Source organism: Apium graveolens, chromosome 1 (assembly GCF_009905375.1).
Source record: "Apium graveolens cultivar Ventura chromosome 1, ASM990537v1, whole genome shotgun sequence".
Lineage (NCBI taxonomy): Eukaryota > Viridiplantae > Streptophyta > Magnoliopsida > Apiales > Apiaceae > Apium > Apium graveolens.
The window spans coordinates 47,361,362-47,385,617 of NC_133647.1; the positions used below are offsets into that span (position 1 = coordinate 47,361,362).

General features: G+C 36.6%; 1 protein-coding gene across 1 annotated transcript; it reads right to left on the minus strand.

The window, feature by feature from the left end:
• Nucleotides 1-10,966: 10,966 nt before the first annotated feature.
• Nucleotides 10,967-11,428, minus strand: LOC141668261 (uncharacterized). Its single transcript, XM_074475096.1, has one exon. The coding sequence runs from the start codon at nt 11,426-11,428 to the stop codon at nt 10,967-10,969; it is 462 nt and encodes a 153-aa protein (XP_074331197.1).
• Nucleotides 11,429-24,256: the final 12,828 nt, after the last annotated feature.

Consider the following 24,256-nt stretch of genomic DNA (forward strand, 5'->3'; position numbering starts at 1 on the left):
AGGCTGAATTTATGCACTCAAGAATGGAAAATTGTATATTAGCTGATAGACATGGTCAGGAAATTACAGTTGATCATACAGACAGGATTGAAGCTGTGAAAATTATCATTGACAGGCGTGATAGCTCAAAACCAAAGCAAAAGATATTGTTGCAAGGAGATCAAGTACAAGTCCTTTCTTATGATGAGCTGATGATGATGTCAACTAAGAACTGAAGTATATTCACTATCTGTTAATGGTTGAAAATCAAGCATCGAAATAATGGTCAGATTTAATATTTTATGTCATCGGAAGAAGGATTCTAGAAAAAGGTTCTCAGTATTTTGGATATTATGTTCCCATGTAAATGAACTACAAACACCAAGAGGTAAACATGAAGAGGGGTGCAACTATAATTAAAACTGTGCTCACTTCAAGGCAACTAACTCTTAATCCTGATGGTCTTAGAGCATGCTATGTGATGCTGGATGAAATGATGATTGAAAGAACTCCAACTGGGAGTCTGAGAGCTGCCATATATCAGTTGTTTGAAGAAACTGAATATGAAAGAAACTTGAAGAACAGGCTAAACAACTGCTCAGAAAGAAGATACATGAAAGGGTAAAGGCATTAGTTCAGAGATACTTCAAAGTTTATCAAGAATCGTGAAATAAACATGAGTAACTGAGTATTCTCTACAAACTTTGTACTTTATATTTTGTCTTTATATTTTTGGCATCAGACAAAACTGAAGAATTTATGCATGTTCTACAAAGTATAAATTGGGGGAGATTGTTGGAAGATAATATCTAAGTCGGAAATTAGGATTTGCTGGGATCAGGATTTATCAAGTCAATCAGGATTTATCAAGTCAATCAGGATTGTCATGTCCGTCAGGATTTTCATGAAATTAGAATTTACATCAAGGTGAAGAGTGTCAGGATATGACTGTATCACAGGATACATCAGAATCTGCTGATTTATATAGTCCCAGCATTTGAGGAGTATTATATTGTCGGTTCCTGATTTATAGGATTGAAGCTGTTGATTAGATACGTATATAAATAAGATAAATCATATTGTAACATATCTTGTAATTGATAGAGATTGATAGAGTAGATGTGTATTATATAAACACAGAATAGATTATCTTTTATGGTGTGCATTACTCGAGTATTTATCATAACCTAATAGCTCTCAAGAACATTGATTTTCTTGAGAGAGTTTTGTAACAGTCTGTAAGAGAATAAATAAACTGTTATTTGATTCTATTATTCTTACTTTACTTTCTTGATATCGAATTATTTGATAATTGTATCCAACCCCCTTAAACAATTATCATTTACCGAGTAACATTGTTTACCCTCTTTAATAAGTGAACTTAACTTGCTATAATCTTGTGTTATTAAGTCTTTGACCCTCTTTCGAACTTATATTTTGAAAGGACTTACATAAATGAGATGGAAAAGCATTCGATTTACATATTTGGTCGAATAATATTGCTAGTCGCCTTGGTCGGATTTTGATATTTTAAATCTATTTACCAAGTGCATATAGCAAGTTATAATCTTGTTTATTATAGTCCTTAACTTATATAAGAGTTCATATTCTAAAGGACGTGAATATCAATACTATAGTAACTCATTTCTAACATTCAAATTAGTAGTTCATTCAGCTTTTTCCTTGTGTATAATTGACTGAATGGAACATATTAGTGCGTTCATACTTACTTGTATTGCATTTGTTTATGTGATTTGTCCTTCTTGTGACATATACTGTAACACCCCCAGATCCGGGGTCGGGAATCCGGGTTGTCACGGTATTTCTTTCCATTAATATCACTTAACTTAAATTAAAAATAAATAACTACATGATGTGACCCACAATAATACACATTCCACAACACGTTATAGCCTCAGAGATGAAATTACAATAAGTAAAAGTCGTTGAAATCCATAAGTTAAAAAGTTATTACAAACCTATAATGATTACTTAATAAGTTTACAGTTCTTTTCCATTATCCAACACAAGTTATAATTATACATAACTTGATTCCCAAAAGCTGGACGCCTAAACTATAGATAGATCTACCTCTGCAGCAATGGCGGCTAAGATATCAGCAGGTAGATGCGGGACGCTTACCATGCTCTTACGTTGGGTTTGCTTGAGTCCGGACATTCTTCCTAACTGTTGTTGTGTGATGAAGAAATGAAGCAAGAGTGATCATTACAGCTCGCAAGATAATATATAGTTTAATCAATAATGTAAGTATCTGAATAGATAACTCACTGAAGATCTTTATCAAGTGGAAGATAATTACTTATTGGATATAAGCTAAAAAAGATGAAAATACTCCAATATACTTATACCTTTTTAGAAAAACTATTTGAACTACCACTGTTCAAAGTATAATAAGTTTTCAAAAGTTCATCATATAGAAGGAGCTACAAGATAAAACTTGTATAGAATCAATCTTTGAAATATCATTTAAAATAAATGAAGTTACGAGATACTTCATTAAGTCCCGATATATATACACACACACACACACATATATATATATATACATCATACACTCCTTGAAAACCTCTATTATGAAAAGTATAAACAGAGTTGTAATAACCAATGATTGTGGAAGGAAGAAAAATTTGGAATAAACCCGATACCTTGATGATCAGGCTAAGATATCAATCAAGTCACTTTCTCTACTAGTAGACGGATGAATTCCTCACTGATCATCACCCTGGCCGAATTAGGACCTTATGCTGGACCGTCACCCGGACTCTTACGCATTGATGGACTGCCACTCAGCCGCTTACACTTTGATGGACTGCCCTTGAGCCCATGTCGCCTATGCCGACGCATTTTAATTGGTCTTACTTCCCTGCCGTTGGGAAAGTAATCAAAGACTATATTATCAATGAGCAACTTTGTCGTGACAAAATACACCACGGAGCCAGATCCCTTAGGTTTTGAGCGAGTGTTTAAATCCCTCCCCGAGGAAAGGATTAAGTTAAAAATGAGTTTTGGGATCAGCTCTAACTTTTAAAATCATTTTGAAGATTTGAAAACATTTTTGAAAATGTTTGGAGTAATGATGATTTAATAAAATAAATCAGTTCCAATATATTAGAAAATATCTGAATATTATTATTTGAATAATATTCCCAAAAAAATAATAGTTTTCATAAAAATGAATGAAGTGAAAGTTTTGAAACTAATACTTGAAACGAATGTAAGATTTTTATTTGAAAATCGAAAATAAGGTTTGATTGTTATTCAAAACTATCGAATATATCTCATTCGATTAAGAGTTATAGAAAATTATATAAATATACTCGGGAACCTCGTCCCCTGGTTTTAGGAAAAATGTTCAACTTTGGGTCCCCTATACTAAGGGTATACGCAACTACTGCTTATCTCTAGCATAGGTTATGCAGTTTATAAGCAATTTAATAGACAATAAAATTTTAAGATTTCAAAACAAGCATGCATATATATATATATATCAACATGCTTCAATATATCACAATATTTGCTAATAACAATCATGCACTTATATTAAGATAATGCATATATATAACATCACAACAACATTTATACGAATATAAAACTTGCCTGAGTGATCTGGGGTGGAAATAGGTCCAGTGTGAGCCTGGTAACCTATTAACAACATATAAGCCGGAATTAATCCACGGTCACTTAAGAAACTAGACTTTATCCATTTATACCCTAACGCTCGCTTCTACGCTTAAGGATTTACATTAGTCGCTCGCTTACCCTCGGCTCCATCATTTTTATAAAATCAACTGTTACCCGTTGTAAGGAGACTCTTTCGTGAGTACTTTACCAACTGCCTAATCAACCTTACCTAAATGTTTCATATTCTAATTAGTCTTTTAAGAGCCTTAAACAAGGTCTCAAAGTTATGTGAGGGGTAAGGGTTCGTTCGTGAAATACCGTTACTTAAAACGGTCGTTTCTCCTAAACTGTAAATTAGATTTAAGCGAACCACATATCAAAACGAAGCATTACAACATGATCTAGCTAAAAATGGAAATGGTGTTGTTTTTTTAGTGAGTTTTCTGTTCTAATGTTAATCACAAACAGTTTAAAAGAAAATGGGCATTACGACGACTATGTTTACGCGATTTCCAAAATTTTACTATACTAGATCCACACCAAATCATCAACAATCACCAACACACCAAGATTTCACTTAATCAATACTAACTCAGTCAAAACTTCTCAAGATAATCAACATATTCCAAGTATTATCATAGATCAATCATCAGCAACCTCACTTAAACAATCATACTAACTATATATACATAGATCATGCTTCTCATGACTAATTCATCCATAAAACTCATCAAAACTCAAAGTCAAAGCTAGGGTTTTAAAAATTATACCTTCCTTGGAGTGTAAGAGTGGCTATTAAGCCTTGTCTGATCCTTGTATATCCTTACTCTAGCTTGAATTATCCAAGAAAACAAGATTAAGAAAGTTAGTTCTTGAAAAAGTACTATTCATCATCACTTTTGATGATTTCGTAGAAAATATTGGCATGGAATCAAGATTAAACTTATAAAAAGTCTACATCTAACCATGAGGAAGCTTAGATAATTACCTTGCAATTGATCAAGAAGTGGAGCTTGAGTTTGGATTTTTCTTCCTTTGTTTTCTTGCTAAAGCCGAGAGCAATGAAGAAGAAAAGGAAGATGAATGCTTCTAGTTTGTGTTTGGTTTATTGTGTGGTAAATTATCCTTGGTTAAGCTTAACTTTGGCTTAATCGAGGTTAATTTACTTGGATATAATTCAATCAAGCAAAAATATCTACTACTTCTTACATCATCAATCATGTGTCACATTCTTGCCACTTGTCAACTTCATATGGCTTGCATCATCTTGATCTAATCCTATTGATTAATACTTAATTGTTTGGTTAATATCCTTGTTATTTTCATAAGCTTGATCCTTGGTCGCTTATTTATTTTATGGTTTGCTAAACTCTCATTCTCGTTGTTCGTTTGAGGGATCGTATCCGGGATCTTATTATTTGGGCTTCCCTAAATTTTTTTAATATTTTATATTTCCTTAATGATCCTCTCTTATAATTTTTGAATTGAAATCCTTTTAATCTTGTTACCTTATACTTATTCTTTCGGTATCTCGTGGATTTTCGGGAAAAATCAAAGTGCTCGAATTCGGATTCTGACGATCTTTACATACACCCATTTGCATTATGAAGTACTAATATAATCTCAGAATATCCATAAAAGAACCCCTATATAGGGTAGTCTGATAATTTTCTTTAATCAACACAACAAACAAAAAGTTACTATTCATAAGGATTACAAAAATTCCGAAAATTTGGGGTTATTACATATACCCAACAAATTTTATAATAATTAGTGCACTACTCTTACAGATATTAGCGAGGCGAATGACAATCTAATTTAACGCATAATAGTATAATATATCTTTCAATATATTTGTGTCTTTGTAGTTTGTATTCTTTTCTTTGTAGTGAGGTGAAGTGAAGTGAGGTGAGGTGATTCTTGTTCTTAGACCCAAGTCTTAGGCGTACTAACAGGGAGTTAGTAGCCTTTGCACCGTGAGAAAAAGGAAAGATCTGAGACCTAAGATCTAAGATCCTAGACCAGCAAACAAGAAAAAGTACAAGTCTACCCCAGAGTCTTGCAAGTACTTGAGGAGGAAATTAGGTTGTTACGCTCTAAGATAGTTCTTGTAATTAGGTTGTAGCTATTTATTTTGAGGAGGTTACGTATGTGGGACGCTCCAAGATAATTAATAGCTTTAAATATTTCACCACCTACTATAAAAGAGTTTCTTTATAATAGAGAAAATTTTAAGTCCGGGTAGGAGCTTGGGGATTGGAATAGGGGTGAAAGGACTCCAATTGTTGAGTTAGCCATCGCGAACCAGGATAAAATTGACTGTCTTGTCTATCTTCTTTTTGTACCTTTATATTCCGCCCTTAACATACTTGCATACAAGTAGTTAAATTAAAAGAGGAGAAAAGAAATTTTCATAAAGCTAAGCTCTAAATATTTAAAAGTGATAAGCTATCCAACCCCCCTTCTAACTTATCTTACCCTTATACGAGACCTATCAGTATTGTCTAGTAAAGATCGTAGCTTGGTGATACATAAAGCAAGCTGTAGCAATAATGTTTCTCAGGAAATAGGTTTTAGAGTGCTCATCTATAGAGAGAATTATCTTGAGAGAGACACTGAAAAAACAACTGTTGTTATGGAATAAAAACTAGGGTGTCATTTGTAATTAATTCTAGGGTTTTTAAGCTTCGAGTTTTAATGGATGCACTTGTGTTCGTGACTAAATGGTCCTCACAAGGTGTCTACGTATCTCTCTGTTATAGAGAATGAAGCCAATACGTAGTTCTAGGTTGAGGGGTAGAGCCATTTATATAAATATTGAGTCTAGAGTTTAGACTTGGGTTGGGGGACTTAGACAAGTCTCCAACTTAGAAGGTAATTAGGACTCTTTAAGGTAGCGGATTTTAGCTCCTTCCTTGTACAAGTTAGTTCTCATATTGGACGTCATGTCTCTAGTCTTCAGTCATATTGGGTCTTGACCGCGAACAGTCTCATTCATGTACATTAAGGGCTTAGGCCATTTTAGTCTGTAACAGGCCTCAAATAACATGGTTCATATTAGCATTTAAATATGAAATTTAAGGGTAATCAGTACGATATTTATTATGTCTCCAGGGTAAGTACGATATTTATTAATGCGACCCATATCATTTGCCCCACAACTTCCGGGAAACTACTCCATCTTTTGTGGAAGTTATAATAGTCTATTTGCGACTCGGGGCATTTTTGATATATATATATTGTTAGATATATTTGATAATGTCATGTCTAATATGATTTGTGTTTAGTTTTCAGATCTTACTTAAACAGGACAAATCAGTACTTAACTGAATATCAGCACTTATACTGAAGACAGAGCTTAAGTTATCAGTACTTAAGGTTCAGGAGATATTTATCAGGAGATAATATCAGAACTTAAAGGAAACTTTCAGATAAGGAAGGCGGCTGATTGAAAGGAAAGAAGATCAAGACAAACACAAGAAGAGATATGCATGAAGAAGGAATTTTGTGAAGAATGGAATACTTGGAAGAAAAGATATCTGGTTGATATATTTTAGGAAGCAGAATTATATTCCATATCAATTAGCGATTATCTTGTAACTGTGTAGTATATAAAGACATACATAGGGTTTACACTATATGTGTTATCATTATCAAGAATAATATTCATTGTAACCCTAGCAGCTCTCGTGATATTTTGTTCATCACTGGGAGAGGACAGTTTTACATTGTAACATAGTTTAATAAAGTTTGTTTTCTGTTACTTGTGTTCTTTGAATTCGATTTGATTGTGCTATACACTGTATTCAACCCCCCTTCTACAGTGTGTGTGACCTAACAAGTGGTATCAGAGCTTATCTGTTAACACACAAACAGTTTAAGATCCAAAAGCAATCATGTCTGAAGTAGAAACTCCAACCAAGCCCAACAAAACTGAAGAACCTCCAAAGACTCAAATCCATAGTCGATATGAGGCTATTAGAGTTCCCATACTGAAACCATCTGAATATCCCATATGGAAGGTGAGGATGAGTATGTTTCTGGAAGCTACAGATCTAGAATATCTTGACAGAATCAATGAAGGACCTCACAAGCCAACCAAACTCGCTGTTGCAGTTGCAGGTAAAGTAGCAAAATCTGTACCAAAGGAGAAGAGTGATTACACTGCTGAAGATATCGCATCAATTGTTAAGGATGCTAAGGTACGACACTTGCTGCATAGTGCCATTGATAATGTAATGTCAAACAGGGTAATTAACTGCAAGACTGCAAAGGAGATATGGGATGCCATGGAGACAAGATGCCAGGGAACTGATTCGATTAAGAAGAACAGGAAGACTATACTCACTCAAGAGTATGAACACTTTGATTCAAAGCCTAACGAGTCATTGACTGATTTTATGACAGATTTGTCAAACTCTTGAATGATTTGTCACTAGTTGATAAGGAGTATGATCTTGAAGATTCAAACCTTAAATTCCTGTTAGCTCTTCCCTAAAGTTGGGATTTGAAGGCAACAATTATAAGTGATAACTATAATCTTGAAGAAACAACTCTTGATGAAATTTATGGGATGCTCAAGACTCATGAACTTGAGATGGAACAAAGAAGCAAGAGAAAAGGAGGAAAGTCAAGGACAGTTGCTCTTAAGGCTGAGGAAGAATCCCCCAAAGCAGCTACCTCAAGGAAAGGCAAGGGAAAAGCACTCATCACAAAGTCTGATACTGAGTCATCAAGTTCTGACAGTGATGATGACTCAGAAACTGAAAGCTTGCTTGAGATGGATGCTGATGAAGAGATGATGAAGCTGTGTGCTCTTATGGTGAAAGGAATCACAAGGATTGCATACAGAAAGTTCAGGAAGGGAAAGAAGTTTTCCAGGATAGGTGCAAGTTCTGATAAGAAGAGTTTCAGAAAATCTGAAGGCAAAGGAGGGAAGTCTGACAGAGGAGATTACACAAATGTCAAATGCTACAACTGTGGTGAGAAAGGCCACATATCTTCTGATTGCAAGAAAGTGAAGAGTGACAAAGGCAAGGCTCTTGTCACAAAGAAGAAAAGCTGGACAAACACTTCAGATTCTGAAAGTGAGGTGAACTATGCCTTGATGGCAAATGTTGATAGCAGTTCTGAAGCTGCTGAGTTAAAGGTACCTCAAACCACTTATGCCTTTCATACTAATGATATTAATGAGTTGAGAAGATATCTTAAAACCATGTTCATTAGTTATAGAGATCAAATTTTAACATGTGAAAGATTAACTTTTAAAAATCTTGCCTGTAAAAAGAGGAATGATTATTTAGAAAAAGAGTTAGCCATGTTCCATCAAACTCAGAAAGATAGAGATGATGCTTTCTATATTAGGGATGAAGTACTTAAAATGAATGAATCTCTAAAAACTGAGTTAGAAAAGGAAAGAGAGATTATCAGGACTTGGACTAACTCTGGCTAAACAACTCAGAATTTGTTAAGTAGTGGAAACTGGATAGAGGGCTTAGGTTATGGAGATGATAAGAATGATAAAAGAACTATAGAAATTAAGCCTATAGTTGTTAAATAAAAGTCAAAGGTAAAACCTGTTAAGTTTGTAGCTGTAAAGTCTGATAATGAGAAATCAGAAGTTAAAGAGGAATTAACTTCTGACAAACTAAAACAGGAAAAGCCAACTGAAGTTAACATAAGCTTAATGACAAAGAAGCAGCTTAAGTATAAGCTGAAAGATGTTTAGAATGTAAACATGGTAAAGTCACCTAGAAAAAATAGGAATGGAAAGGAATGTGTGAATAAAAGCAATGATTATAAGCCTGTTCCTGATGCTCCTAGAAAAATATGTCATAATTGTGGAAGTGCTAACCATCTGTCTTCTTTTTGCAGGAAGAATAAGAACATAAACTTCTTACCTTCAAAGTCAGGAGTTAAGAGTCAGTCTTTTAGATATAGGCCACAAAATCCTTGTTTTCATTGTGGTAGTTTATGGCATTCCATTTATACTTGTAAGGAATATCATAGTTTGTACTATGATTATTATCAAATAAAACCTTCTTTAAAGAAAGTTAGCATTGTTCCTTCTAGTGTAAGTTCTGATACAAAGTCTGATAGTGTAGATGCTGATAAGAAAAATGTTAACATAAACTCTGATGTTAAATCCGCTGCAAATGTTAACAAACTTAATAAGGCCAAAGGATCCAAGCAAGTCTGGATCCTTAAAACTAATCATTAGTAGTCTTTGTTATTGCAGGGCAACAGGAAAAACATCCTAGTTTTGGACAGTGGATGTTCAGGACATATGACTGGAAATAAAGTCCTGCTATCAGACTTTATGGAGAAAGCTGGCCCAAGTGTTTCTTATGGAGATGGTAACATTGGAAAAACACTGGGATATGGCAATATCAATCTTGGGAATGTCATCATTAAAGAAGTAGCTCTGGTCTCAGGACTTAAACACAATCTGCTGAGTGTTAGTCAAATCTGTGACAGAGGTTATCATGTGGATTTCTTTGAAGAACACTGTGAAGTTATAAGCAAATCTACAGGCAAAGTTGTTCTGAAAGGATACATGAATGGTAACATTTATGAAGCCAAGCTTTCAACAAGTACTGATGGTTCTGCAATCTGTCTGTTAAGTAGAGCATCAATTGAAGAAAGCTGGAATTGGCACAAGAAACTCTCTCATTTAAATTTCAACAATATAAATGAACTAGTCAAGAAAGATCTTGTGAGAGGACTACCAAAATCAGTATTTACTCCTGATGGCCTTTGTGATTCATGTCAGAAGGCTAAGCAAAGAAAATCTTCATTCAAGAGCAAGACTGAATCATCAATTCTTGAGCCTTATCACTTACTGCATGTAGATCTATTTGGTCCAGTGAATGTCATGTCTATTGCAAAGAAGAAATATGTTATGGTCATAGTGGATGAATTCACCAGATACACATAGGTGTATTTCTTGCACACAAAAAGTGAAACTGCATCTATCTTGATTGATCATGTCAAGCAACTGGATAAATTGGTCAAAGATTCTGTGAAGATAATAAGAAGTTATAATGGCACTGAGTTCAAGAATTTGATCATGGAAGAGTTCTCAAAGACCATGGAATAAAGCAGGAATTTTCTGCTCCTGGAACTCCAAAACAAAATGGAGTGGTTGAAAGAAAGAATAAAACTCTTATTGAAGCTGCACGGACTATGCTTGATGAAGCAAAGCTACCAACCTATTTTTGGGCTAAAGCTGTGCAGACTGCTTATTTTACTCCCGATTCCATCGGGCCTAAGTGCGACCACATGGAAACTTCGAGCCATTTCATGATCTCATATTTCTTCTCCGACACTATTTCTGGTTGGGAATTTAAGCACCATATTGGCGAATCCCTGTCCTCCCAAGTAATATGTTGTATATAGAGGCTGCATTCACAATCTGAAAGTTTAACATTTGTGTGGCCTCTCTTGGCTCCTCTCCAATAGTCATGAAAAGTTGTATCGCTCCTTCGACTTTCCACTCCACTCCATTGAACAGGTAGATGGGGGCATTCCAAGGGGTGATTTGGGAGTCATTGTACCCTATCTTCAGAAATTTATCGTGGAACAGAATGTCCACGGAGGCTCCATTGTCAACCATGACTCTATTGACATGATAATTTCCAATTATCGGTGTGATAACTAGAGGATTATTGTGAGGAAATTTCAGCCCCTCAAGGTCGGTGTCACTGAATTCAAGTGTCATCTCAGTATTAGCACACTTAGGTGCATCTCTGACTATGCCCATCTCCTCTCTCCGGTTCCGAGAGTTCTTTGTTGTCTCACCGGCCATTGGCCCTTATCAGATCATGTTAATTAATGACCCCCGGGGCTGTGGGTTATGATCTCGATCATTATCTATACGATCATTATCTATCTTCTGGCCTCCGCTATCTTCACCCTTGGTGAACCGTCCAATTTGTTTCGGATCAGATACTCGATCTCGTCCTTGAGTTGTCTGCATTTGTCGATGTCATGATCAACATCCTTATGGAACCTATAATATTGGCCCTTATCTCTCTTTACGAGGTATCCCCTTAGTGGCTTTGGTCATCTGAAATCCTTATCTTTCTCGATCTCTAACAAGATTTAGCTCATTGGAGCATTCAACCTTGCGTACTCCGTAATCCTTGGTCCTTGATTCTTCTTGGAAGTGGAATCGGAGTTCTTGCCAGTTCGAGGATATTTTTCCTTGGCATCGATACTCTTGTTTCGTCTTTCGCTTCTTGTTGCTCATGGCCTCATTATTTAGAACCATCTTCTTCATACTTTCATCGACCTTGATATACTTTCTAGCCCTATCTTGGAGCTGTAACATGCTCTCAGGGGCGCGCTTGGCTAGGACATCTTGGAGAATTTGTTTTTATTTCCTTTCTAAAGGGCTATCATGTCATGACAACTTTATTATCAAGATCCGGGACTTTCAAGGCTTCCTTCGTGAATCGATTCAGGTAGTCTCCAAGGGACTCATTTTCTCTAAGGCCCAGGAGAGAAGCCAAACTATGCACTCTTTCACTGATGAATTGCTTGATGAAGCCTAGTTTCAATCCTCGAAGGATCTAACCGATTTGGGGTAGGCGACTATACCATCTTTGAGCCATGCCAACTAGGGTTTGAGGGAATTCCCAGACAGTTAATAGCGTCGTTCACGGGCTGCAGCAACAAGGCATTAGAGAATGTCCTCACATGATTCTCCGAATCGCCAGTGTCATCATACGCCTTGATGGTGGGGATCTTGAACTTTCTGAGATATGGGTATTCATTATCTCTTCTATGAATGGGGGCTTAGGATCGTCAGGATCTCCTAGGGGCATTATTTAGTTGGATCGGCCCTTGGGGTGATAACCTTTCGTCTTGATGTAGAACATCTGTTATTCTTCCGATCAGCGTGTACCTTGGTGGCTGATGCTGTTAGAATATGCTTGAATCGGTAATTTCCTCAAATATCGGGACTTTGGGGGTCTACATCATGATCAGGCTACAATGTATTGTGACGGTCTCAATATAATCTGTTTATACAAGGATCAAGTCCATCATGAGTGGACTAAGCACATAGATATAAGATATCATTTTCTAAGAAGTGAGAAGAGAATCAAGGCGAGTAAAGTAGGTACTGCTGATAACCCAACTGATATGCTCACCAAGCCGGTTTCACATAGCAAGTTTCTTTATTGTTTGAACTTACTAAATGTTGGGAGTTGTTGATTGCCATTTTAGGGAAAAATCTGAGGCATAAGAGTTTTTTTCCTAGTATATCTGGCATTATTATGGTACAACTGGTACATTTGTTTTTTGTGAGAGGATTCAAGTCAAGGTGGAGATTTGTTAGAACATGCCTTGAATCGGTAATTGACCCGACATTTAAGTTATCTTATATTATACGCTGGGGTTGGGCTTTTCTGTAACCGCCTAGAGAGTACTATATAAACTCTCTAGGGCATAATCTAAACGTATGTTGTAATCTGTATTCCTCAAGATCAATACAAATTTTCACTTATGTCTATTTGTGTTCTTTCTTTACGTTTATTGTAATCTTTCTTACTTTCGTTATAACAGATGCATCTCCATGTCAGGCCTCAACCTCTGGATCTCGGCTTCGTATGCCCTAATCCTCTCTTGGATATCTTGGGCAATCGTCCCTTGAGTTGCTTGAGGCTGAGGGTGGCCTCTTGGCTCAGGTTCCTTGCTAGCACGCCGCTTCCTTGGGGCGGTCTCTACCTCTGATGAGTTTGAATCTCTTTTTGAGTAAGGTCCTGAGAGGTCACGCCCTTCAGGGATAGATGTCACACCGCGGATGTACTAGGACGTCTATCCTTCTCCGTGGCATGATAGGCCACTCCCTCATACCTCAAGGAACAAAGGCATCCCATAATGAGGATTGGTAGTTCCCGGGATTACGACCGTCGATATCTCATACCCAACAGGTCGGTTATTCAATGGCATATGTATCTGTTGGAGTTGTGGATTCGTCCATAGAGGTGAATCTAGAGTTGGGGGATTCGTCCATAGAAGAGGATTTAGAATTGGGGATTCGTCCCTAGGGTTTGAGCCGCAAGCTAAATTGTTACCATAAGAGCTCCTCCTTCAAGAGTGGCGTAGGTTGAGTGAGCTGGGATCTCAACGGTGGATGAGATAGTTTGTGACAGAATTGGGTCATCAGTTCCATTGTTGCTTCTACTCTATATGTTCATCATGGTTGATGTCTTCTTCCCACAAACGGCGTTAGATGTTGTGAAATAAAATTAGGATTTCGTTTGCAATTAATATTAGGGTCCGTGAGTTTCGAGTTTAATGGTTGCGCTTGTGCTCAAGACTAAATGGTCCTTATAAGGTGCCTACATATCTCCGTGTTGTAGAAAATCAATCCAAGACATAGTTTTAGGTTGAAAGGTAGAATCCTTTATATAGATGTTGAGTTTAGGGTTTGTATAGATGTTGAATCCAGGGTTTAAACTTGGGTTGGGAGACTTGCTTGACAAGTCTCCAGCCTAGAAAGTAATTATGACTATTGTAAGGCACCGAATTCTAACTTATTCCTTATACAATTTAGTTCACATGTTGGATGTCATGTCTCTAATCTTCGGCCGTATTGGGTCTTAACCACAAATAGTTTCATTCGTGAACGATGTGGGTCTACGAAGTTTTAGTCCGTGACAGTTCTCGAATGACATGGTTCGTATTAAGATTTGAAAGGCATATGTCATAGCCTATTTGTTTATTCGAAGATTTAACTCAACTCAAATAAGAATGTTATAAGTAAATAGTGGATTTATCGTCAGAGAGATCTCACATAGTATCATCTGTCAAAGGGTTAAGAAATATTATTCATCTACAGACTTGAAGACTTAATTCACTGGAAGAAGCTCAAGAAATTGATCAAGCCTCAGTGATATAAATCAAGATTGTGGATTTAATCAAGTGACAGAGATCTCGTCAGGAAATAAATTAATTACAAGAATTTAGTCTGAAGAAAATCAAGAGTATCAAGGTCAAGGCTTGAAGAAACGTCACGGAAGTTAGTCACTCATGAACCAGACAGTATGTAACGCCCTCCAGACCCGGGGTATAAGTCTGGGGGTTACTAGCTAATCACCAAACCTGTACAATTTGATTAACAATTAATAAAGAAATGAAATTAAACCCCTTTAACACTAACTAGGATCTTTTTATATTGAAGTATGAAAACAAGAACCACTAACTACTTTTATTACAAACCAACATTCAAAGTCTCACAAACTCTCTTTATTACAAACCATTGTCTAATTCATTTTAAGCTAAGTTCAACTTTTATTCAAACACACACACCTACTATCTATCAACACTCCACCTGCTCGGGCAACTCAAAGCTTTCTTCCTGGATTGGGATTAACACCTTGGGTATAAGAGGATCCCGAGGCTTGAATCGCTTTTTTACCACTCGAGTCCTGATTGGTTTCATATTCCTTCTTAACTGAAAATAAAAAGGTGAATAACAACAAAAGGGGTGAGCCAAAAGTTGCTCAACAAGTCCACAAACATATAAACAGTGTTAAAGCATTTTAAATAAATCCGCCATCCCAGGTATATCTGCCAAGATATAACCTCACGAGAATAGAAAGAAGGCCATTACTGGCGAGTACAAACAAATTAAATTGGACACAAGTTCGCATCTATATTTTGCTGATCAGTCAGAATATAATGCAGATCCATATCTCAGTATATAGATCCAGTCGGGTACCCAGGCACTACGGCCCACGTCGAGGCACCAGTCATCCCGGTCCTCAGGATTAAGACACACTCAATCCCAAAATATCCTTATCCAGTCCATCGCTTAGCAACCGAGACAATCGGTATGCTTTGATATATTCCAAATACTAAAATATATCAATCTCCATGTGTTACCAACAGAATATGAATCAAGAATCCAAAGAAACGGAGAAATCAAGAATTGAAATGAAATATGAACAAAGGAATAGGGATTGTATATTAGTGATCAAGAACAATAATCAAGGGAATGTAAATGTGATAAATATTTGAATCAATATCACTATTCCGAAAGTAGAATAGAGGAAAAACTTGCCTTCTGCGCGACTTACTGTAATTGAATCACTTATGTCTATCACCTTGGACTATTACTGACTCAACTGGCCTCGATGGCTTAGCTTCTATTGGCAAAACAGACTAGTTAAGTCACGTCGTACTTCATTTGCATCTTGAATCGACTTCAAACTGATCCTAACATCTACCCATGTGCTTATGACTGACTCATGTATTACATATAAGCAAGTAAGACTCGATTAACCACGTAATACACATAAGCACATAAGCACATAATCATTTTTATGGTTAAAATAATTTTTAAAACCAAAATCGACTCGCTGATCGCTCAACTGATCGTTATCTGACTCGTTTCCCATTTTTCCGGAATTTTTCGGACTCGTCTCGGCACGTAACTTGACTGATAATCAAACAAGTCACAAAATCAACTAACTTCTAAAAAAATTAATCTTTGATATTATTTTTAATGAAAAGGATTCATTTTTCTGAGTTAACAGGCTTTCGTTTCACGCAAAACGGACTAACGGTTGAATTATTATTAATTAAATACTGATAATTCCATTTATTAATCATTATAAATAATTATTACTAATTTTTAAAACCCAAAAATAATTTTTAAATCATTATTTAAGAAAATCAGAATTAAAAATAATTTTTCTATAATTTTTGAAATTAAAATGAATTTATTATGATTTATTGAAAATTATTTAATTAATTATCAAAATAATTAATCACTTTTAAATAATTAATAAGTAATAAATAAATAATAAATAATTAAGAAAATAATTCAATCTGATTTTTAGAAAATAATTCAGAATTATTTATAATATAAATTAATTAATTAAATAATAAATAATCAATTTACAAAATAAATAAAACTGATTTTTAAAATTAATAAAAATAAAAAGTAAAAATAATTTCCAGAAACATATGTCAGAAAACAGACATCTGACAAGGTGGATCAAAATCGGGTTCTGGAAACGGATCAACCGGGTTGGATTCCGGGTCTGTGAAGAACACTACCGGAATCTGGGTATAAACCCAGAATCCGGCGATTTCACCGGACTCCGGCGAGTCCAATTTCTGGCCAAACAGACACCGTTTGGTTCCGTTTTTGATCCCAAAACATCCCAAACTACTTCCCCAATCTGTTTCAGGCCAAAATCGACCAGAAACATCCCTGGATATCATTCTCCGATCAAAATCATCAAGAACTCCGGCCAAAAATCCAAATCACTCATTTGTACATAACATCAAACGTTATATAGTGCAAAATGAAGCTAAGAACATATACAATCAAAGCCCTAACATTACAAGAACCAAATATTCACAGAAATCATCGAGTTGTGTTTTGAAAATTCGACCTAAACCCTAAAAATCGTGAATCATTATCCAAGCATCGTTTGTTCAATTAAACACCATGAATCGACTGTAAATCATCTAACAAAACTATATCAATCATCAAAACATCACAATAACCCCAGAATCAAAAAGCCCTAATTCAAACATAAACCCTAGAAATCAAAAATAAAAAATGATGCAATAAAACGTGAAATTGATGCAAGAAACAGAAAGAACGGATCAAAACCTTCGATTTGAGTACTTGAATCACACGATTTGATGCTGTAATCAGTGAGAAATCACGACTTGATTCTTCGACCCGAACCTGTTCTTCCCGACCCGATTTAAGAGAATTTTTGGTAATTTTGCAGATTTTAATGATTAATTATAATTAATTAAATAAAAATTAGGCTATTTATAGTAGTAAAAATAATACTCCTAATTAAAATTAAGGGGCTAATTATACATTAAATAAAAATATTGGGCCCTAATTTTTATAATTTTTGAGTATTAAAATTTAATTTATAAATATTTTATATATGCAATATATATGCCAAAAATTCCCAAAAATTGTGAATAATGCAAAAATGCAAAGAAATAATATAAATGAAAGTCCTATAATTTTATAAAAATATGATTTTTGTGGGGTTTTTGACACCCAATGGGGCCCGGAAAAATCATCTTTCGCAAAATGAGAAAATTTATAAATTATCTAGATGTTCAGAACAAGGCGATTGTAAAAGCCATTTGATGAAAAATAAGGCCCATTATTTTATTTGAAATACTGGCCTTAAAATCATCGTTTGGGTCATAAAACGTTTGAAATAAAACCTATAAATACATAATAAAATATCTGAAAAATACCTTAAAAATACAGAAATGACATGGAATACAAGTATCACGTAACAGATAGGGTTTATCAGATAATCACACATAAATGACACATCAATTCACATATTTTATTATAATCATGATATAATATAAACATAAAGTTCCCAGTCGTTACATCCTTCCCCCCTTAAAAGGATTCTGTCCTCAGAATCTTCTATGAAAACAAATGAGGGTATTTCTCTAATATTTCACTTTCGAGTTCCCAGGTTGATTCTTCAACCATAGGATTTTTCCACAACACTCGCACTAAATATACAGACTTATTTCTCAACACTTTCTCTCGCCGATCTAAAATTCTTACCGGCTGTTCTATAAAAGACAAATCAGGTTGGATTTCTATCGGCTCATACTCGATTACATGCCTAGAATCAGAATTATATCGCTTAAGCATGGACACGTGAAACACATTGTGAATATGCTGCATATGAGGCGGTAAAGCTAATTCGTATGCAACTTTTCCCACTTTCTTCAAAATTTCAAACGGTCCAACGTAACATGGTTTCAATTTACCCTTATTGCTAAATCTGGTTAATCCTTTCCATGGCGATATTTTGAGTAGTACGTTTTCTCCTTCCTGATAGTCTATATCTTTCCTGGCTTGATCTGCATATTTGCGTTGCCTGTTTTGCGTTGCATCGAGTCGTTTTCGAATGAGTTCAATCTTTTCTTTCATCTGTTGAATTAGTTCTGGACCCAAAATTTTGTGTTCTCCAACTTCATCCTAATATACTGGTGATCTGCATTTTCTCCCGTACAATGCTTCATACGGTGGCATTCCAATGCTGGCGTGATAACTGTTATTATAAGAAAATTCCACTAGGGGTAGATGTTCATCCCAACTGCCTTCAAAATCGATCGCACAAACTCGTAGCATGTCTTCAATCGTTTGGATAGTTCTTTCACTTTGCCCGTTGGTTTGCGGATGATAAGCGGTACTCATATTCAATTTAGTTCCAAGACATTCTTGAAATTGCCTCCAAAATCTTGAGTTGAAACGAGGATCTCGATCAGACACGATAGATACTGGAACTCCATGTCGCATCACAATTTCTTTGAGATATATGTGCACTAACTTGTCGAGTGAAAATCTTTCATTGATTGGTAGAAAATGTGCCGACTTCGTGAGTCTGTCAATGATTACCCATATCGCATCATGATTTGCCTTTGTCCTTGGTAGTCCTACCACAAAATCCATCGCTAGATGTTCCCATTTCCATTCGGGAATGTCTAATGGTTGCAATAATCCACTCGGACGTTGATGTTCCGCTTTAACTCGCTGGCATGTGTAGCACTTACTTATCCATTCATCTATTTCCTTCTTCATGTTCGGCCACCAGAAGTTTTCTTTCAGATCACGATACATTTTTGTACTTCCTGGATGAATGGAATACTTCGAATAGTACGCATCTCGCATTATTTCTTCTTTTAATTCTACTACGTTAGGGATGCAGATTCTCGACGCAAAGCGTAAAATTCCTTCATTATCTTTCTGAGTTGTGATTTCTTCTCCCGTCAGGTTGTCATCTTAACTCATCACTTCATTTTGACAGTAGCGAATCTTTTCTAACAATTCCAGTTGGAAAGTCATAGTGTAGATAGCTTCTGCAGATTCATTGGGAATACGAATCTCAATATCCAATTTGTCGAATTCCTTGATTAAGTCTTCACACGAAGTTAACCGATTCAATCTTTCTTTCCTGCTCAGCGCATCTACTACAACATTTGCTTTCCCTGGATGATAACTAATCGTGACTTCGTAATCCTTTATCAATTCCAGCCATCGACGTTGTCGCATGTTCAGCTCCTTTTACGTAAAGATATACTTTAGACTTTTATGATCTGTGTAAATTTCAAAATTTTCACCGTAGAGATAATGTCTCCAAAGCTTCAACGCAAATACGATCGCTGCCAATTCCAGATCATGAGTGGGATATTTTTGTTCAAGAGGTTTAAGTTGTCTCGAAGCATATGCGATGACGTTACCGTGCTGCATCAGTACACATCCTAACCCGCGATACGAAGCGTCGCTGAAAATGACGAAATTTCCTAGCTCGTCTGGCAATACAAGTACTGGTGCGGTTACTAACCGATTTTTCAGCTCTTGAAAACTTTCTTCACACTTATCACTCCATTCAAACTTTTCACTTTTTCGAGTTAACTTGGTCAGCGGCGTTGCTATTTTCGCAAAATCTTTGACAAACCTTCGATAATATCCTGCCAATCCCAAGAAACTTCGAACTTCTGTCGGCGTCCTTGGTCTTTCCCAATTTAACACAGCTTCAATCTTCGCTGGATCAACTTGGATGCCTTCTCTACTGATAATATGCCCTAGAAATTGTACTTCTCTTAACCAGAATTCACATTTCGAAAATTTTGCGTATAGTTGCTCTTTCCTCAGAATTTCCAAAGCTATCCTCAAGTGTTCTGCATGCTCTTCTTCTGACTTGGAGTAAATCAAGATGTCATCAATGAATACAATCACGAATTTATCCAAATATTTCTTGAATACTCTGTTCATCAAATCCATGAATGCTGTTGGCGCGTTTGTCAGACCGAATGCCATTACCAAAAACTCGTAATTCCCATATCTTGTACGAAACGCAGTCTTTGGAATATCTTCAGCTTTAATCTTCAATTGATGATAGCCTGATCACAAATCTATCTTTGAAAACCATGCTGCTCCTTTTAGCTGATCGAACAAATCGTCGATTCTCGGTAAGGGATACTTGTTCTTGATAGTGAGTTTATTCAATTCCCTATAGTCAATGCATAATCGCATGCTGCCGTCCTTCTTCTTCATAAATAACACCGGTGCACCCCATGGGGATACACTAGGTCATATGATGCCTCGGTCTAGAAGATCTTGCAGTTGCGTTGACAATTCCTTCATTTCGACTGGAGCCATCCGATATGGAGCTTTCGAAACTGGTTCTGTACCTGGTGCTAGATCAATTGTGAACTCAATTTCTCGATCTGGTGGTAACCCTGGAAGCTCGTCTGGAAAGATGTCTGGAAATTCGCACACAATTGGAAGGTCTTCTATTCTAGGACTTCCTATTTCGGTATCTAACACGTAAGCTATGTACGCCTCACATCCTTGTCGAAGTAATCGTTTAGTCTGCATCACAGTAAGAAATTTCTTCTGCTGTTTTTCGCCTTTGAATATTACTGTTGCATTCTCCGCAGTTCGCAATTTGACTCTCTTATTCGCGCAATCTATCTGAGCATTATGACATGCTAACCAATCCATTCCCAAGATAATATCGAATTCTCCTAGCTTAAAAGGAATTAAATCTACCGAAAAATGATGTCCGGCTATTTCTATATCACATGCAGGACATACTCGATCTACCGGAACTTGGTCGTCATTCGCTAATTTTATAATTAACGTTTCGCCCAACCATTCGATTTCACAATGTAACTTATCAAGAAATTCTTCAGAAACAAATGAACGAGTAGCTCCAGAATCAATTAATACTTTTGAAATTACAGAATTCACCAAAAGTGTACTTACAATAACACTCGGACTCTGCACCGCTTCTTTCATGGTCATGTTAAAAGTTCTTGCTTTGGGTTGATTAGGCGGCGGCGGAGGTAATGCTAACATTCTCGGAACACTGGCTGCCATAGCTGATCCTTTGCAATTTCTGGCGATATGCCCTTTCTTTCCACACTGGAAACAAGTCATTTCTGCTGTTCTACCTGTTGGACATTCGTTAGAATAATGCCCTTTCTGCTTACACCGATAACACGTTATATCCCTTTTGATACATACACCGGTATGCTTTCGATTACATGTCTTGCAGTACGGCACTGGAACGCTGACCATTCCCTGCTGACTGGAGGTTTGGAAATGATTATCTGCCTTCTGTGAACCTGGTCCTATCCTTTTAAAATTCAAATTTGCTCGGGCTTGGAATCCCGGCTTTCTGCTGGAGCGATCTTGGAAACTTCCCTGTCCCTTGTCTTGCTGAGATCTTTCACTTTCCCCTTCTATAATCAAAGCTTTCTGAACTACGGCGGTATACGTCGTTAATTCGAAAACTGCAACTTGGCCATGAATCCATGGTCGTAACCCTTCTTGAAACCTTTGAACTAGTTTTTCTTCAGTGTCAACCTGTTCTGGAACAAACCTAGCCAACTCAGTAAATTTGGCTTCATATTCTGCCACAGACATATTTCCCTGCTTCAGTTCTAGAAACTTAATCTGCATTTGATTCTTCACATAGCGAGGAAAATGCTTTTCTAAAAACAACTCTTTAAACCTATCCCATGCAATAACTTCTTCACCCTCTAAGGCCTTTTTAGATTCCCACCAATAATTCGCCTCTCCTTTCAACAAGTAACTAGCAAAATTAGTCTTCTAATCCTCACCTACCTTCACTAGTGCGAACGCTTTCTCTACTTCTTTTAACCAGGTGGTAGCTTTAATAGGATCAGTAGTCCTTTCAAACTCTGGAGGGTTAACTGACTGAAATTGCTTAAAAGTAACAACAGGTAATACTGGTGGTAATTGAAGCTCAGGACGAGGTGGCTGTTGTAACATTTGTTGTTGTATCTGCTGTTGCTGATGCTGCATCTGTTGCTGCATCATTACCATCTGTTGTTGCATCAGATGGAACATTTGGTTCATGGTCTCATTAGTCTGATTTTCAGAATTGTTGTTAGAGGTCTCAGCCCTAGTCTTTCTTTTTGGTGCCATCTTCTTCTGATAATAAAACAGGTGATATTTATTTAACAGTTTAATAAACAATCGACAATATGTATGGAAAACAATTTATCCTGTATTCATAACATGGTTTATTTAAAGAAAACAGTTGCTGAGTGTACAGACTGGAAATGTAAACAGTTAAATAAAATAGTTGTGTTTTTTGCAATAGGAATTATAATATGAAAAACTGTAAAGAGAAAGTAAATGTTATAAAACTGTAAAGACTGAAATTTAAATAAAAGAATTTGAAAAAGTTCATCTTATATATATATGTGACACCAGCTTCAGGTGTAAATGCTTGATACAAAAAGTCTCGGGCTACTGGTCATCACTACGGCTACAAGTCACACTATCGCTACAAGTTAAACTACTACTACAAGTTAAACTACTGATACACACATACACACTACTCATTAGGTTATACTATGTTGCCTCTATATACATCTATACCCTGAAGTCACTGTCTCAACTGTCCCTGTCTCAGAACCCAGGCGGAATACGCCTAAGCTCCTCTCTAAGTGCCTGGACCAAAGTCTGTGCCAAGCGAAAAACCCTGTAGAACTCTGTAAAAGAAGGAGGTCCATCATGAGTCAAATCATCCAGCTCCCAAGTAGCACTCATCAACACTGACTGTAATCGCTGTCTCATATAATAATCCGGTTGTAGGGCCGCTAACGGTCCTCTTCCCTCTGATCAAACAGATGCATAATCTCCCGACACTGTGCCCGCCAATACTCCACATCATCCCTCATAACTCTATACTCATGGTATGGTACCATATGCGGCTGAGCAACCTGACCTACTGACTCCTGAGAAGGAACCCTCGGAATACCTGCACCCTGTTGGGGTAAACCTAACTGTAGATCCACATCATGCTCTCCCATCCCCTCTACTGGAATCATCTGAACTATGTCCGGCTCTGGGGCATGCACTGGTATAGGAGGTAACAATGGTGGTGGTGGTAACTCCTGCTCAATACCTAGTATAAACTGGTGCTCAATAGGTAAAGGAACCATCGGCTCGAAGAACTCAAATGGATCAAACATCTCTATGGGGTCATGCACTATCCCCTGTACTGCTGGTACCGGCTCCTGTGGCAATGGTGGTGGAGGTGGTAGAGGAGGAAACATATACTCAGATACTGGAGGTATGGCTGGTGCTACTGGCCCAGTGACTGTCCTCTCGGAAGATGTAGAATAACCCGAAGATGCCATCTGATAATATACCAAAGAAAAGAAAAGGTCATTAACAATCCTAAGATTATTTCCCTATTCTAATCTGACCTAAATCCTAACACTATTCATCCTAATTTGACTATCCCTATCTTATGTGATCTCCTTATCCTATCTTAATCCTAATGTTCTTATTTTCAGGGACCAAACCTACAGCTTTGATACCAAACCTGTAACGCCCTCCAGACCCGGGGTATAAGTATGGGGGTTACTAGCTAATCACCAAACCTGTACAATTTGATTAACAATTAATAAAGAAATGAAATTAAACCCCTTTAACACTAACCAGGATCTTTTTAGGTTGAAGTATGAAAACAAGAACCGCTAACTACTTTTATTACAAACCAACATTCAAAGTCTCACAAACTCTCTTTATTACAAACCATTGTCTATTCATTTAAGCAAGTTC

Bases quoted from the DNA above. Each gene is read 5' to 3' on its own strand.
- LOC141668261 (XM_074475096.1), bottom strand. From the start codon at position 11,428: ATGGCCGGTGAGACAACAAAGAACTCTCGGAACCGGAGAGAGGAGATG.